Consider the following 17,863-nt stretch of genomic DNA (forward strand, 5'->3'; position numbering starts at 1 on the left):
ATTTCGTGCAAAGACACTTGGGCAGCAACAGGGCTTTCCAGCCGGGAGCAGCAGGGTCTCACTTGCATTTTTGGAATAGTACCAGCGACGTGATCATTTGAAAGAAGGAACGGAAGAGCACTAGACCTACACAGAGCTCTGGCAACTCCTAGGAGTTACTGGGAGAAAGAATCACCTAGGCTCGGTGACTCTCTGGCGTGGGGTACACTTAGTTGTGAATGATACAAGGACGGCGCCGTGAAAATGCTGCCATCAGCACTGGCTCCCAAAGGAAGGGGACGAGCTGGTAGACGTAGAAGGAGGGGGAGGCTTCACAGGCTGACCACAAAGCCGAGCAAAGGCCCGGAGAGCTGGGAGCACCCTGGTGGTTAAGAACAAGGGTGTGTGATTATCCTGCACATACAAATCCCAGAATTCTTGAAAAACATTTTTTTTTTTATTTTTAAGAGAGACAGAGACAGAGCGTGAGTTGAGGAGGGGCAGAGAGAGAAGGAGACACAGAATCCAAAGCAGGCTCCGGGCTCTGAGCTGTCAGCCCAGAGCCCGACACGGGGTTTGAACCCACAAGCCATGAGCTCATGACCTGAGCCGAAGTCGGTCGCTTAACTGACTGAGCCACCCAGGTGCCCCAAATCCCAGAAATCTTGATGGTGTGCTTGGAGGGTTTAAAGGTGAACTGTGGTTAAGTAAAAGCAAGTTTTAGAAAGTTGAGAAGACGCCCCACTGATGCCACAGACTTCATCGGGTTGCCTTTCAGCACTTGCGGCTGTCTGAGAATCGTTTACCCCCTCGTGTGCGCTTCCTTGATGCCAGACGTAAACTCAGTCTTCTAGGCAGCGTTCTTGCACACGTAAGCACGTGATCCTTCTCTGCTGGGAGTCCAGTGTCTTCCACCTTACTCCCAGGCAGTCGTGCCCTGCAATGCACCCCTGCTCCACTCCACCTTCTCTCTGACAAACATCCCTGCCATAGCCTGGATCTTCAGTCCTTTCGAAGACAAATCACGTGCTGCAGGTTTGGGCAGCTCTCCCGTGAAGGATTCACGAGCCGTCGCTTGCCGTGGTCAGCGCTGAGAAACCCTCGAGAGGACACAGGGGGAGCGCCCCAAGAGAGAATCCTGAATGGAAACCGGGAGACCGCCTCTAGGCCACAAAATAGCAAATGAGCTCCGCCCACCTCTCCTGTGAAAACGGACGCGTCCGCACCACGAGTCTGGGGCTGGCTTGCTGGACCCACAGAGGACCTGTAAAAAAAGTCTTTCAGGCCTATCATGAATGAGGACGACCAGTTAAAAATTCATGGGAAGATTACATAAAACCATCTGCTGCCTTTATTTCCCCCTGTGTGCATTCAAAAGGTGCAGCTGCTCGACGCGAAACATTGCATTGCCCTGCGTGGCTCGCCGGCTGGTCCTGCGTCCTGAACGTGGTGGGTGGAGAGGCGGTGAGGGGGGAGGGGAAGACAGGGGAGCATGCCCACCCAAGGAGCTCCACCTGGATCCGAGTGTCTCAAGCACGACCGTCCAGATCTTTCCATCCTGTTGACTCACTCTCTGGAGGAGGTATTGTTCTGTGTATGGAGTTGATCCTGTTGGTGAGTTTGTGTCTGTGTGTGTTTCTTTTTAATCTGAAAATTGGTCTTTGAGTCCACAAGCAACAGCTGCAGCTGCCCATAATTACAATGAAATAACCTGCTTCCTTCAGTCCTTAGGGAGAAAACGTGAAAAAAATAATCCATATTCTAAATGGACTTGGGAATGTGGTTTATCTCCCCTTCTCTCCCTATCTACTTGCAACAAGTTTCATGGCTTTACTTTTCCCTGGATTCGGGGGAAGGAAGGGAATTAACCTTTACGAAGCCTTTATCCTGGTCCACGCACACTACGATCGTCCTAGCCGTATAAGTGAGTGTTTGAATCCAGTTTTGAGGCTTCATTTCTTTCCCCACTGCCAGGCACCTTCCAGTATCCTGTTAGATAGACCCCAGATCTCTCAACCTGATCCAATTCCATCTGGAGACCTGGGAGGTTTGGTTTTATTAAGATGTTATTGAAAATGTCGGCACATATGTAATTGGCTTAGATTAGAAACCAAAGCTCTTAGCAGGGTAACAAGGTGAAGTATTCTGTGCTAATGGTTCCATGATAATGAGACAGTTTTCAGAGGATCGGATGTGCTCATGAAGGTGTTGCTTAAAAGTCATTCTTCAAACCAGGCTGGGAAGATAAAATGCCGCAGGAACTGCAGCCTCTGTGGTTTGTTTGGATCTTACAATGAAGTAACTAAGGTAGAAAGGCATAACTGTGTGCTAGGAATTGAAGATACAGCCATCACTGTCTTCAGGGAGGTCCCAGGCCAGTGGAAGGGGGAGACATGCTGGCAAATAATTATAAGATGCTGGTAATAAGCACTCGGTCAAGGATGTGTACAACTTGCTGTCATTTCAGCATTTTTCCCCCCTCCAAAATCCATTTCTTCAACTGGGACTTGACGGGGAGGAGAGCAACCTCACTGTGAGAGCAATGCCCACAATGTTGAACATGAAAAGAGAAGAAATTATATGTCCTTACGATTGTGCCAGGGGTCTGCCATTAGCCTAATCCCTTATAGTCATTTGCATTGAATAATGAGGAAATGGAAGGAGCCCAGCGGTTTGGCCCAGGCCGCAGAGCCAGTATCTGGGTGCGGTGTGATCTGGAACCCCTCTGTTTGCTTCCAAAGCCCCTGCTCTTCTCACCGCACCAGGCTTCCTCTAAGAAAGTGTGTCTTATCCTCTTGACTGCTAGGTGTATGCAGCTCACTGTGCCCTGTAGATAGAATGAGGGAATCTTTTCTCTTTCCCCTTGAAAATGCCCCAAGTTTTAATAGCGGGCATCTTGATGGGAGTGATCCATGGTCATCTCCAGGCTGTGGGTATGACAACCCAGTTCAGGTGTATTGAGTCCTCTGGGCAATCCTCCCAAACAGTGAATGAAGTGGGCCCAGAGTGTAGAAATGCTTGGCCCCTCCTGGACATTGTATGTGCCCCATGTGGATTCCTGGGTATCCAAAAGATCCTGCCCCAGGCTCCTGAGTCCACTGCTCCTGCTACCATGGCTTAGCTAAGAAGGGAAGGACAAAAGCAATGCTCCCCTCCGAGGCGGGGGAGTATGGTGTCCTGCTACCTTTGAAATTCTTTGCAAGAGACTGCAGTCTCTGGTGATTGGGACCCAACCCAAGGCATTGTCTTATCTCCTTGTTTGTTTCACTTTGGGGAAAACTAACAGAAGCAAAGGTGCTCTGTGCTTAATTCCATCTGGGCCTCTCAAAGGCAGTGCAGGAAGCAATCACATTCCACCACCCTAGGGCAGACAGGATGGTGCTCTGGAAGCAGAAGGTGTACTGGGAGTATCGGGTGTCCTGGTGTCGAGCACAGGGTCACAGCATGCTTTATGGCTCACCTGGAAAGAAAAAGAACAGGGTTTAGATTTCGTCTCCACTGCTTCCTAGCTGGGGGATTAGAGGCAAGCAGCTTAAACTCCCTAAAGTCTCCTTTTCTTGACTGTAAGTCCGGAGGGATAATGCTTGCCTAAGTGCAGTTGTTCGGAAGGTCCGTGAGCTCAAATACCAACCAGCACCTAATACTCTGCCTGGTGCTTGGCACACAATTAGGAACTCACTCCCCTTACAATTCATACTATGCAAGCCTTGCCAGATTCATCTTCTTACAGTAGATCTCCAGTCATGTCCCATCTCTGCTCAGAAACCCTTGATGGCTCCTGATTACTCATTGAATAGTGGCTGTCTTCTCTGGCTTGGTCTTCAGGGCCCTGTCCGTCACCTCTCAGGTGTGTCGAACTCTGCTCCCCTCCACACAGCCCACATTCTGGGAGGCTGCGCTACACATTCTTTGCCGTGCTTTCCCCTCCTGTGCCTGGCTCCCTCATACAAAGCACCTGCCGTATACGCAAGCCGTCCGCCTAACACTGCCTCTGGTACAAGGCTGAGCTGAAACTATATGTTGTCCAGTAGGTGCCCCCAGATTTGTCAGCCAAGCTGGTCTCTTCATTCCTCTGTCCTCTCACTGGCTTTCATCTGTATCTCTCTTACAAAACTGCCAGGCCTTACTGTTCCTTGCCAGCCTGTGAGCTTCCTAAGGGCAGGATTTGCTTTTAAGTCATCAGTGCATCCTGCACGACACCTAACTCTCAACTATATGAGTGAGTGAGCGAGGGAATGAATGAATGAATGAATGAATGCTACAATCCCTTCCTAACTGGGTTGCCCTCCACGAAATGCTAGTACATAAATACCTCTGAAATCTTCGGTCTGCCCATGAGTATTTTCGTTTCACTCCTAGTCATTGTGGTGCTTATGAGAGATACTTGAAAAAAGAGGGAATTCGGGGATAGGACTTGAAAAAGACACAAACAGGAGAAAAGGTGTTGAGGTTTTCCCTGAAGCCCTGGCAAAGAGGAAGGTGAAAGAGGAGGTAAACTAGTTCAGCGGCTTCTTTAACAGGGTAGGGATCGTAAGGCCCAGGCAAGGGTCCACAGCACGAGCTGCGGCCTGAAGCTACGGAGGCAGAATGGGATTTTATGACCAGGACAAAGGAGAGGGGTTTAAGAGAGACCCTGAGTATTTTGTCTGAGTCACTACATATGACCAGGACCCCTGCAGGACCCTTGTGGGCAAAGCCAAGAGCTCTGAGTCCTAAAACCCACAAGATGGTGGGCACATGGGGAGAGGCTCACACACAGGAGAAAGTGCCTCTTACCCTGCACATTGTTATAGCAAAACAATCTTTTGCTGCTCCCTGAAACTGTGGAGGGTAAGCTTACAATGAACAAGGCATGGTAAGGAGAAATTAAGGGCACAGTAGCCATGACTGCTCATTCAGGATGCCTAAAATGATCATCCTATGCTATGCAGTGTACTGCCCATTTCTGATTTTGGTGAATGTAGCGTGAGTTTGAAAGGCTTTTCTTGAGGTGCCTGGGTGGCTCAGTCTGTTAAGTGTCCAACTTTGACTCAGGTCATGATCTCACGGTTCGCGAGTTCAAGCCCCATGTTGGGCTCTGTGCTGACAGCCCAGAGCCTGGATCCTGCTTCAGATTCTGTGTCTCCCTCTGTCCCTCACCAGCTCTCTCTCTCTCTCTCTCTCTCTCTCTCTCTCTCTCAAAAATAAACACTAAGAATTTTTTTTTAAATAAAGGCTTTTCTTGTTTACCTCCAGACTTTGTCTTGTTAATTCTATTTCTGCCTAACAGGTCTTCTCTCCTAGGATGTTTAGGAGGCTGGCCCCTGAAGTTGGGGAAGGGATATTCTGCAGTTGGGCAGAGCCTGGTGAATGTTCTTGCCTAATACAGTTCTATTTTGATTAGAATAACAAGAATTTACAATAAAGAAATGTGAAATTCAGATGAAGCTAGTAAACTGTCACCCTTAGGAAAATTGTGTTTTTAACAGAGATTACCAGTAAGTCTTCACCTTGTAATGGACAATAAAGTCTTCTTAGTCAGGTTCCTGCATATATTTAGCAAATAGGTATTCGGGAAATGTCTCAAAAATAATTTTTACCTCAGATGCCTAAACGCATCTTTCATACCTTGTTCTTTAGCCTAGTGTGTCTTTTACATAAAAAACCATTTTGTGGTGTTTTCAATGTGTGTGACAGTTGGTACAGGAGAAAGTAAGCAGATCTTGGGTCTGTGAGAGCCTGTGTTCAAATGTTCTTCCTCCTCTTACAGTGACCTGAGACAGATGACTTAAAACCTGTGAGCCTCCGCTTGCTTTTCTTTTGAGTGGGGTATAATTTCTTTTACTCATTTCACAAATTTTCACTGTGTGCAGATATCTCCTTAGGCACTGGGATCACAGATGATTCAAATTCATCATCGTAGAATTCTCGGGGCAAAAAGGACCTCACCAGGCTCAGAGTTTTCCTCCTTCAGATGAGGACACAGAGGCTCAAAGACAGGATGTGATTTTCTAGAGGTTGCAGTGTGACAAGAAGATGCACATAGCCAGAACTCTTGTGTGTGAGGAACTTGGCCAGGTGACTCCCAACACTCCCATACGGCATATCATAGTGAAGATCGCCATTTTGTAGGGCAGGACACTATGGTTCAAAGAGATGCAGTGACGTGTTTCTTTACCTGGTGAATCAATGATAGAACTGTTGAGGGGGGCCAGGGCCTGGTGCCCGTGTTCCACCCCCCATCCCCCACCCACCTCCAGCCTACCTCCTCCACCACAGCACCCAGTCAATCCTTCTTCACAAAACACTCAGTTTCACCTCTGCTCCAAGTCCTTGCAGGGCACCAGGATTGTAAAGAAAACCTATCTGCAGTCCCTGCCCTTGAGGGGTTTGGTCAGGCAAGATGATTTCTCCCACGGCACAAGATGAGATGGGAGAACAGAGTATACCAGGGCCGCGCAGGAAGGCTGCATAAAGGAAATGTGTTCCTGTGAGATTCACAGGGTATTTGGGACCTCCCCCCATTTCCCCCCCTCCCCCCTGTCACCTCTGTTGGTGGGACCGGGAACAAGCCCCTCCCCTCATTGGTGTGTGTTTGCAACGGCTACTGGTTAGAAATCTGTGGGAAAGGGTCCAGGGCATCTTGCCACCTCACTCAGTAGGGTCTGTGTTCTCTGCTTTAACAGAAAGGATCCCGCCCTGTCCTCCAGGATCCCATGGCCCTGGAGAGAGGGCTGCAGGGCCCAGGGACACTGCTGACTCTTCAGAACGTGCTGACATGGAGCCAGGTCAGTCCCCTTGTCTGCTCTGATTTTCTGTGTCATCAACTGCAAAGCTGTGGTCTTAATGAGAAGTGCCATCTTGGAATCTGAAATCGTGCATGCTTTTTGGTTGAAGGCTTTTGCCACTAAGCAGCATGGCAAGTAGAGGAGGTCAGCCCAAAGTGGAGGTGGCCTTCTCAGGGAGCAGATACAGTAAGAGGAGTGCTGGGTGCTGGAAGCCAAGCCAACAGCCGGCACAGTGGGCAGTGGCAGGCAGGGCCCGGGCATCCAGGTGGGATGTGACGTGGGAGCTGGTGGCCAGGAAGCACCACGCAGGTCCAGGACCGCAGAGGCAACAGTAGCCGTCGGGATCATTCTGGGATCCAGGAGATCAGAGGCTGTGTCCAGAGTCTGATGGTCACGTTTTGAGCTTAGCTGGGGTGGGATCAGAGGCACAGTTGAGAGTGGGGCAGGAGGAGGTAAGTGGGTGGCTACTGGGACAGGTGGGCTGGAGGCCAGGTCCAGCCAGCCAGAGTGGCTCTCTGGAGGCTTTTCTTTATATTGCTGTGCAGAGGAACAATGGAAAAAATGGTATAAAACACCTGGGTTGCATCAGAAAAGCAGGAGGATGTTTCTAGCTAGAGAAAGTCGAATCATGATGGAGGCTAGGTCATGGTGAAGAAGGCTGAAGAAGCAGAGGAGCCAGGACGCAGGGAGTAAGCACCTTACTGAAAACCTACTATGAACCGAACACGATCTCTTATCCTCCCAGCAGTCTTGCAAGGTGGACGCAGAGTCTCACTAGGCTTAGTTATGCTCCATGAGCAAGTGTATTTCCTGCTCATGCTACATGTCTGACCAAGGGATGTAGAGGACTGTGCTCTACCTAGTGACTCGAGCCAGGCTGATGAGAGCTCTGCTGTGTTTTGGGTACAACCTGCAGCCACCTTGGTCTCTGTAGCACAAGAAGAGAACCAGATGATTGAGCACTGGCCCTTAAATGCTTTGGTCCAGAAGTGTCACATGGCCTATGGGCCAGAATGAGTCACAGGGTCCAGCCTGACTCCTCAGGCTCTGGGAAATGTGGGGAAAATACGGTTATTTGATGAGCAATGAAAACTGCTTCTGCCACCGTAGATATTATTTCTGTTTTACGGGCCAGAAAATTGAGGCTCAGAGAAATTAACTGTATTGTCTGAGGTCTTCCAGCTAAAAAGTGCTGAAGCCCAGATCTTACATAACCTCTGATTCAATCATTTATTTAGCAACTCAACAAGGACACACTGAATGCTCACAATAAGCCCAGCACCCCGCTAGGCTCTGGGGAGATAACAGGGAACGGAAACAGAGCTGGCTTCTGCTGTCAGCCTGAAGCTTGTGTAACTACAGCCTGGGATAAGTGTTCAGCCATACACACATGGCTCTCTGAGGAGATCTGTTAAGATTATTAGCTTTCCATATAGAAGGGCAGGTAAAATGGGGTCATATTTATTGAGACATTGTGCCAAGTACTTGATTTATGAATCTCATGTAACTCAGGGAACCCCATGAGGTAGTCCTTACAATTCCATTTTTAAGATAAGAAAACTGAGGTCCACTCAGGGAGGTAAGATAACTAAGCTGAAGGTGAACTCATCCACCACAATCATGCTTGCTTGTAATGCGTGAACGTGAGAAGAAACAATTTAGTCTCACCCTCCCACACCATTGAAACCCAGGAAATGTGCTCTCTCCTTCCTCCTCTGTACTCCCCATCCCCGCCTTTCTCCCCCAGGTTCCCCCAGCATCCTGTCGGGTGTCACATGTGGACACAGCTTTCAGCAACAACAGAGGGAGCCTCGTGGAGGCCAGACATTGATGGGGGGGAGAGGGGGGATCGCTCATCCCATGTTGGTGCCACCCATAGAGCTGGGCCCTGAGTGAGGCTTGTTGAACTGAAGGAGAGAGGGAAGAAATTTCAGAAATCTAAGTAGTGGGATCTGAGTCTGGCAGGGTGAGATTGAATCTGAGCCTTGGGACGGGCAGATTCTTCTGTCTAGAATGTTCTGCTTTTCCTCTCTGGCCTCCTCTCCCTCCCGTCCCTCCTTTTGCACGCTGTATTATATTTACACTGACTCCATCAGCTTCTGTCCCCTCCTCAGCTTGTGTGTCCACCTCCTCTGTCCCCACACTGGTCCAAGCCATCTTCTCAGGCCTGGATTATTGCAATGGCCCCTTCATAGACTCTGCTACCACTCTCCCTCCCAGGGGTCTGCCACGTCAGATCAGATCACTTCTCTGCTCAAAACCTGCTGTGCACCCCCATCTTTGGCGGAGGAAAGGCCGAGTCCTCACTGTGACCCACTGGGACTTACACCAGCCAGCCCGTCTCCTGTCCAACCCCATCTCTCCTATGCACCCCTCACTCACACCGTTGGCCTCTTCACTGTCCCCTGAACCATAAACATATTCCTACCGCACGGCATAAGGCAGAGATGCCTTTTTTCCAGTCTTGGGAAAGGCTCTTCAGGCAAAGGAAACTGCAGTGAATAAAGCGAGCAGAGCACGCACGCACCGGAGAGTGCTCAACACAAGTGTATGAGGCCAGTGGTGTGAGCAAGGTAGGGGAGGTGAGGGTGGGAGGCCTGCACCCACCACCCCATGCAAGCGGCATTCTCCCTTCCGGTCCTTCCTGTGCCTTCTTCCACCTGATCTCGCCCATGTGACGTTTCTCTCCACCTGCTGCATCGTCTGTTGCTCTGTAAGCTTGTCTGTGGTCTGTTTCCCTCAGTGGAATATAAGCTCCACGAGGGCAGGGACTTCCTTTGGGTTGTTCCTGCAGTGTTCTTACTCCTGGAACAGGGACTCCATAAGCACATATTGAATGAGCGAATGACTGAACAAATAATTTCACAACAGATTCCATGTCGTTATTTGCTTACATGCTATCGTTTGTACCCTCCTGCCTTTATATGTGCTGTTCCCCCTTCCTGGAATGGCCCCACTGCCATTCTCCCCTGACTAACCTCGCCTTCTTTCTCGCTCACTCTCACCGCCCAGGAGGGCGAAGTCCCTGCAGCCCATGGCCCAGGCATTATCCATCCATCCCTGAGAGCCTGAGATTTCAAGGCCAAGCACAGCTCCTCATCCTCGAGCCCCCAGTGCCTGGGGCATAGCTAGAGTCCCATTATTGTTTTTTGGCTTGAGTCAAGTGGACCAGAGCGTGTGTAGAATTGCAGTCCAGGGGCCACACCCTCCTCCCCTGCATGTAGCCTCACCCACAACCAGGAGGCAGGGAGCCCTTGTTGCCAATTCAGTCTCCTCCTGCTTACCGCCTGCCTCAGAGATCAGGAAGATGAGGCAAATGGGACACTAATGAAATTCAGAGAGAAAACTAAATTGGGAGGTGTTGCAAACACTGAGGAGGAGGGAGACTGGTTTAAAAGGATCTCTCCAGGATGGGAGGGGGAGTGCAGGAGTGGAGAGCACTGGAGTAGTGGCCCACGTTTCACCTTTGACACCTGTGTGTGGGGTGATCGCTTTAGCTCTAGGGGCTTCACTTTTTTGACTTTAAATTAGGAGCCTTTTACTTGATTGACTCATTTGTTCATTCATGCCTTCCCACCATCTTGCCAAAAAAGATTTGAGTGGGTTACCAATCTTAAATTGATTAATTAATTAAGACCAAGAGCATTTAATGCAAAATTAAGGCAGAAAGAAAGAAAAAGGGGAAGGGGAGAGGAAAAGGATTTCCAAAGTCCCTCAGAGAGGGAGTTCCTGGGAAAGGGGTTACAAGCCACTGACCTGAGAGTTATTTATTACAGGTTTCTTATGACACGCCGGTGGGTTGTGGATGTTAATGACCTTTAGGAATAGAAAAGTTCTGGTCAAATGATAGTAATGATGACCAGTGTTTCCGAGTGCTTTCACATCCACTGTCTGACCCTTCAGTTATGACATTGTCTGCTGTGTGCCAGGAATCCCCACAGGCACTTTTTCTCTGTCTTGTTGAATGCTAAAAGCACCCTGAAAGGTAGTCTTTTAAAGCCCATTTTCGAGATGAGGTGACTGGGTCATCTCTTCAGCAAATGGTGCTGGGACCAATGGCTATCCACGTGCGAAAGCAGAGAGTGGGACCCTTTCCTCACACCATATACAAAAATTAACTCAAAATGGACTGTTGACCTAAATGTAAGAGCTATAAACCCTTAGAAGAGAACATAGGCATAAATGGTCATGACCTCTAATTAGACAGGAAATGGTTTGGCACACACAGAAAGGAGGAAAAAAATACATAAATTGGGTATCATTAAAATTAAAAATTTTTGTGCTTCAGAGGAAATAGCATACAGAAAGTGAAGATGAGCACAGGATGGGATAAAATATTTGCAGTCATAGATCTTAGAAGGGATCGTATGCAGACTCTATAAAGAACTCTTAAACTCAGCAATGAAAAGACAAAGGGCCTAATTCAAAAATGGGCAAAGAGTTTGAATAGGCATTTCTCCAAAGAAAACAACAGAAATGGCCAATAAGCACATGAAAAGGTGTTCAACATTTTTAGTCATCAGGAAAGTTCAAATCAGAGACATTGAGTTATTTGTTTGGGCCCTGCCTTCCTGACAGTGTGTGGTCAACACACCTCCCTGAACTGGGCGAAGAGGTTACTGCTGAGTGAGATGCCTGGTCTGCCATTAGGGTTTTGACAGGAAGGGAAAGAAGAAGGAGGAACAGAGAGCGACAAGCATGACAGTAGGGTCCAGCCAGGGACAGACTGCCTGTGGTCTCTTTTCCCAATAATGGTCAGAAATTGCACTCTGAGAATGCTTTCTGGGGTTAGTTATGCATCTGGCTCTCTTCACCGTATTTCTGAAAGCAGTGGCTCTCAAACTCTCTGGTTTCAGGACCCTATTTGACTCCTCCAAATTATTGAAGACCCCAAAGAGTTTTTGTTTATGTGGATTATGTCTATTAAAATTTGTCAAAGTGGTAATTAGCACTGGGAAAAAATGTTAAAATCATTATTTATAGCTCATTTAAAGTAACGGTAATAAAGCCTTATATCAACATAAATAACACATTTTAATGAAAAATGACTTTTCCAAACAAAAATGTATAGAGTGGCATTGTTTTATATTTTGGCAAATATCTGGCTTAACAGAAGATGTATCTGCTTCTACATTCAATCTAGAAAACTCCACTGTATACTCATAAGAGGACAAGGATGAAAAGGGCAGTATTTTAAGTAGCTTTGACCTCACTGGCTTCCTAAAAGGGTCTCAGGGACCTGTAGGGATCTCTGGGCCACACCTTGAAAGCTGGGCATAAGAAGTGAGATCCTTACTGGAGTTCAGCAGGGAGTGCACAAGTGGTCATCTGTCAGTCTGGTAAAGAGAGGAAGGGACGTGAGGACAGTCTGAGTGGAGAGGTAATAGGAATCTGCCTGGACTGAAGCCTGGCTGCGAGGCCTCAGGCCTTTGCACATGATACTCACTTGGCCCAGAATGCCTTCTCCCATCTTGGTCTATCGGCAAAAATCCTCCTCGTGCTTTTAAGGTTCACTTTGGATGCACCTGCCTCTGGAAAGCCTTTCTTACCATCCGTGACATCCCCAAGGCTGGGCTGAGCCCTCCTCCATACCCAGCCTACTGATGGGTGCCACTAGGGTGAGCATTGCAGCTGGGGAGTGGTTGGGAGGTTGAGGCCTACGGGTGGAAGCCCTGGGGTCCAGGCAAAGGAGCTGGGGCCTTTTGTTATTCTTGTTTTAGAAGTGAGAAGCCATTGGAAATTTTTGCACAAGTCTCTACTTGATGGTTTACAGATTTATGTGGACAGAGGACTATGGTCACCAGTAGACAGATAAAAGTCATCTGCTACTAATTCTAATTCACTAGCAGATAAAGTAACTTCACTACTCTAGAGGAGAATGGGAAATGAGGGAAAGAAGGAGGAATTAAACTAACAGCTAACTGAGCACTCACTGTTGTGCCAGGCATGCATCATGTTTATTTAATCATCATAGCAGTTCGGGTATTTCCCCTGTTTTACAGATGAAGAAACCGAGGCATCCTTCCCTCTCCCCTCCCCAAGGACACCTTCCTGCCTGTAAGCGGCAGAACTGGGATTCAGACATAAGTCAGTCTGCTTTTAAAGCTCATGATTGCTTTCGCCACCGCTCCCCAGGGGCTTGGCCCCATTTGTCTGACCTCAAGTGTTTACTGTTACCACACTGCTTTTTAAAGCCGTGTTTCCATCATCTCTTTCCAAATACACTTTTTAGCCCTTGGAAAGTTGAACAGGAACACTAGTTATGCCTCTTTGTTCCACCCTTTTGGAGTCTACCATGGCCACTTCCCCACACACAGCAGACAGTCGATGATCTCCTTTGTACTGCCTCCTTTTCATAGAAGACATGGCCACAGTGGAGATATTAGCCAGTGGGGACACTAATGACTTATTGGGTGGTCAGCTCTGCCAGAACTGGCCATCCTGGTTGGTGATCACAGGGCTCAGAACAGATCTTCTTCTTCTCAGGATCATCTTGGAGATAAAATCCTGTATGGCACACCCCAGTTCTTCAATCAATAGTGAGCGTGGCAAGCCAGGCTGATGAGGCTGACTGTACTGTCACATATGGTGTCGATTATGTCAGTGAAGCAAAGACAAATGAATATTTATTGAACTCCTACTATGAGTTGGTATCTATACCGGGCGCATGGCATGTTTCTATCCTCGTTATGAAAACCATTATGTCTGGGACTCTATGAGACCATTTGGGCACTGGAAAATGGGGATACTCCTGAGACACAAGAGTATCATTTGCTCAGGGACATAGATGTCTTAGTATGTGGAGGGGCTGGGGTTTGAACTGGGTCTGTTTGGGAACATTACGTTGTCCTCCACATGCAGAGAAAATGCTGAGTCTGGTCTCAGCAGGGACCCGCAAGGTTCAGCAGTGCCAAGCAGTGCCGAGCAGTGCCGAGCAGTGCCGCAGTGACCCCCGGTATCCTTGTGCTGGCTTCAGGCTTGTGCTTCCCGACCACCTTTCCTCCGAGGTTCCTTTTCCCGCCCTGAGTTTGCACCTTCAGCTTTGACTCAGAGCACCTGGAATGCCCACCACTCTACCATGCCACCATCGTCTTTCAGCACCGAGCATCTCCTTGGTCAAAGTTCCTGGGCCGCTTGAATACACAGATGGTCTTAGGGAGCAAGAGGTAGGAGCAGGTCACTTAAGATGAAATCTGAAAGGTGTCACAGATTTGAGCTTGAAACCCAGGAGTTCCCTATTTGCTCAAAAAAAAAAAAATCCCTGTAGGTGACCACTTTTGGTCTGAGTCTTTGATGCTTCTTCGGGAAGCCAGGTGAGGACGCCAGCCCTTCCCCGGGCCTGCAGGGGTTGGGGTGGCAGAGTGACGCAACCACTGCTCCAGATGTCACTGTCCTTCTGAAACCCCCATCACATCCTTATTTACCTGTCCCCATCCTCGGGTGGTGCTGCTGCACAGTCCTGGGTGTGCAGGATGATCAGAGAGCCATTTGCAAGCCAAGTACCTGGTTTATTTCCAAACAGGAAGGTCAATGTCATTATCCTCGGTGAATTCAATGACCAAATCCTCATAATGGTAGAGCTCTCTTCCTGGTGCTAATTGTATCTTCAGCTGTACATCTCAGTGGCCAGTTAAACCAAAGCAGCAGATCATGGCCTGAAGGCCCTTTTCTGAGGCTGTGAACCTCTGTCACTGTACTGCCTTGACTTACCTGCTGTGAAATGGATGCCTTTAGACATCTTCCACCCCCCACTGCTTTTGTGAAAGCTCCCTTGGTGGAAAAGAACGGTGAGTCACCATCTATAAGCACAGAATCCTTTGCCTCTTTGGATTCTAACCATGGTAGAAAAGCCGAGTGTGCAGAAAACGCTCCAGGGGTGAGAACAGACATTTGTTGAGTACCTATTATATGTCAGCCACTGAGCTAGGCATTTCACAGTCCATTTAACCCTCACAACTACCAGGGAGGTAAGCATTGTTATTTCTGATTCACAGATGGGGCCATGGAGCCTCAGAGAGGGTCAATGACTTTAAGTCACACAGCTGGGAAGTAGGGGGGAGTCTGGAATTGAATCAAGGTCAACTGCTACAAAACCCAACTTTCTCCCACTGGGTTGAAAATAATAAAAAGAAAGAACTACAGTTTGTGGCATGCTTACAACACTCCTGACTTGTACTAGCTCATTTAATCCTTACAACAACTCAGTGATATTAGGTACCATTGTCATCCCCATTTCGTACATGAGAAAACCAAGGTATAGAGGAGTGCTTTCGGAATGAAGGATTTTCCAAAGGGTATTCAGAAGGTAAGCCCCAGCCATCTGTCACTGCTTGCTGTTCTGTTACAAATACCTATTGTCTAAAATAAGCACAGGCCTTACTCATAGAATGCGCTTACTATTTGGTTATTGATAATGAACTCCATGGTATTCTTACCTGCCCACTGGAACGCCTATTCTGGTCGCTGTTGACAGCCTAGACTAGCCATTGAGCTGTCCCTTGCCATGGGAGGCTTCTGATAGGTCAGAGAATCCTAGTGCTAGATCCCAGATATTAAGAGTCCAGAACGTGGGCTCTGGAATCAGATGAGTGGAGACCACACATGGCTTACCAGCGCTGGACTCTGGGAAAAGCTACTTAATCCCTCTCTTCTTCAGTTTCCTAATATGTGAATTGGGTATAATAAGAGCCCATACTTCAGTGAGCTGTTGCAAGGATAAAAAATCATGTAAAATGCTGATAGTCAAGGGTAGCACAAAAAAACAGGTGCCCAATGGATGTGATCTGTTGTATTATAGAATATGAGTTAAGAGAGTTGGACTTAGGAGGTGATCTAGTTCCACCCTTTCACCTGCAGATGGGGAAACTGAGGCCCAGAGATAGGCAGTGATTGGCCCAAGTCACAGAGCATTTTAGCTTTCTCATTCCAACACCAAAGCTTATTCCAAAACTGTAAGCCAGATTTAGAACAACAGTTTGGAGAAGCCCATACATCAGCCCTTCCATTTCTAGAAGTTTTAGTTGGTTATCTTTCAGTCTGCTTTATGTTTTTTGATAGTCTGTTCTTGGCATACTTTACTTGTATATATTTCTTTAAATATTGTACACATTTCATTTTCTGAATCTGATCATTTTTGTACCTGTAGCATTCCCATTTCTGATTCATTTGTTCATTGTTTCTGCTCTCTCTTGCTGGTGGTGGCTTGTTTCTTCACGTGCTCTGTGATTTTGGTTTTCAATTGTGGATTTATGATCGCTAAAATTTTGTGAGATTCCTTTGAGGTCTCAGCTGAAAATTCACTGCTCCAGAAAGGATTTGCATTTATTTCTGTGAGGCACCTGGAGGAACCACCAACTTGGGGTTACTTTAAATTAAATGCTTGGCTTGGACGTGCGTGTGTGTGTGTGTGTGTGTGTGTGTGTGTGTGTTCCTGGCCACAAGGTTAATACATAGTCCAGTTCCAGACCCACATGAGGGCCATTGTGTGATTGGAAATTCTCAGCCTTTTAAAATTTTTCCTTCCACTCTATCCGGGCCTAGGGTCAAGTTTCCTTCCTGCCTCCTTCTTCAGAGTGGGATTTTATGTTTTTCTGATTCACCTTTTCACCAAAGTGTAAATGTTTTTTTTCTAAGTCTCAGCTATACATGAGAGTCTCAGTTTCCCTTCCATCTTCTGCAGGACTGTGACTTTCCTTGGCTCTTTAAAAGCCCCAGGGGCACCTGGGTGGCTCAGTGGGTTGAGAGTCAGACTTAGGCTCAGGTCATGATCTCAGAGTTGGTGAGTTCAAGCCCCACATGGGACTCGCTACTGTCAGCACAGAGGCCACTTAGGATCCTCTGTCCCCCTCTCTCTGCCCTTCCTCCACTTGCACTGTCTCGAGACCTTTAAAAAAAAACAAACTAAACATCCCGGGTCACTAAGAAGCAGGAGATATCTCCAGGCTTGTCGCCCACTCATTGCTTGTCACTTGTGAATTTGTGCTATCTCGTGGTTATTCTGACCGCTAAGGATTTCCATCTCTTTCCTGACTGCTCAGCTCTATATTTAAAAATAAATTTGTTTGTTTATTTAATCTGGCATTTTTCTGTATACTGCATTAGGGTGAGTAATCAGCCACACTGTTGGAAATAGAAGTGTAGAGCGGCCACCCCTGTCCTTCCTTGGTGTGAGCATGGGACTTCATCAGTTAGGGTTCCCTGATTATTACTGGTTGACAGTTTTTCATATTTTTCCCCTAAGGTCCACAAAGTATGCTCAGAGAGCCGGGGCGGGGCGGGGGGGGGGGGGAGAGTGTCCATACCTTAAGCCACGTCCATCCCTCTTATCATCACCATCTCTTTCTGAGATCTTATCCTGTGCTCATCTCAGCCCTCGAAAGGGCCTAGACCAAGAACATTACTATAGATATTGCCAAATGAAAACTCTGGTTTCATGAAAGACACCCAAAAGGTACCACATTCTGGAGGCATGGCTGCATGCTGTTGTTTGATCCAGCCATCCCTGATGTGGTCTTTGCTAAAGCATTAACCCAGTGCAGCAAAGACAGCACAAGCAACTTTAAATTCATTTGCCCATTGATTCATCCATTCTACAAACATTTACTGAGCATCTACTACATGCTGTGCCCAGTTAGGCTTTGGATTACACAGATGGATAAACCACAGTCCTTCGTCTTATGTACAAAGACATGTACATGCACACTAACAATGGAGTTTGACCATTGCTTTGGCAGCTTAGAAACTGGAGGTGGAAAGGCGCTTAACCCAAACTCAGGTGCAGATGTCTTGGCAGGCTTTCCGTAGGAAGTGGCAGGTGAATCTAAAGTATGAGGAAGTGGGGGCACCTGGGTGGCACAATTGGTTGAGCATCTGACTCTTGATTTTGGCTCAGGGTCACGATTTCATGGTTCATGGGATCGAGCCCCACATCGGGCTCTGTGCTGACAGCACGGAGCCTGCTTGGGATTCTCTCTCTCCCTCTCTCTCTGCCCCTCCCCTGCTCATGTGCTCTCTCTCTCTCACTCTGTCTCAAAATTAATAAACTTAAAAAAAATTTGAAGTATGAGTAACAGGTAGCAAATCTAAAAACAAGAATTCCATGGCCCTCAAAAGAAAAC

At 47.7% G+C, this 17,863-nt stretch overlaps 1 protein-coding gene across 1 annotated transcript in view; it reads left to right on the forward strand.

Annotated features, from left to right (window-relative positions):
- The window catches only part of TENM4 (teneurin transmembrane protein 4), a 597,404-nt gene that overhangs the window by 82,395 nt on the left and 497,146 nt on the right, over positions 1–17,863 (forward strand). The window contains exon 3 of the mRNA XM_042957496.1: positions 6,645–6,746. Within this exon, the coding sequence (XP_042813430.1) occupies positions 6,737–6,746 (10 nt within the window). The 5' untranslated portion in view covers positions 6,645–6,736. The remainder of the gene's footprint in view (positions 1–6,644; positions 6,747–17,863) is intronic.

Source organism: Panthera tigris, chromosome D1 (assembly GCF_018350195.1).
Source record: "Panthera tigris isolate Pti1 chromosome D1, P.tigris_Pti1_mat1.1, whole genome shotgun sequence".
NCBI lineage: Eukaryota > Metazoa > Chordata > Mammalia > Carnivora > Felidae > Panthera > Panthera tigris.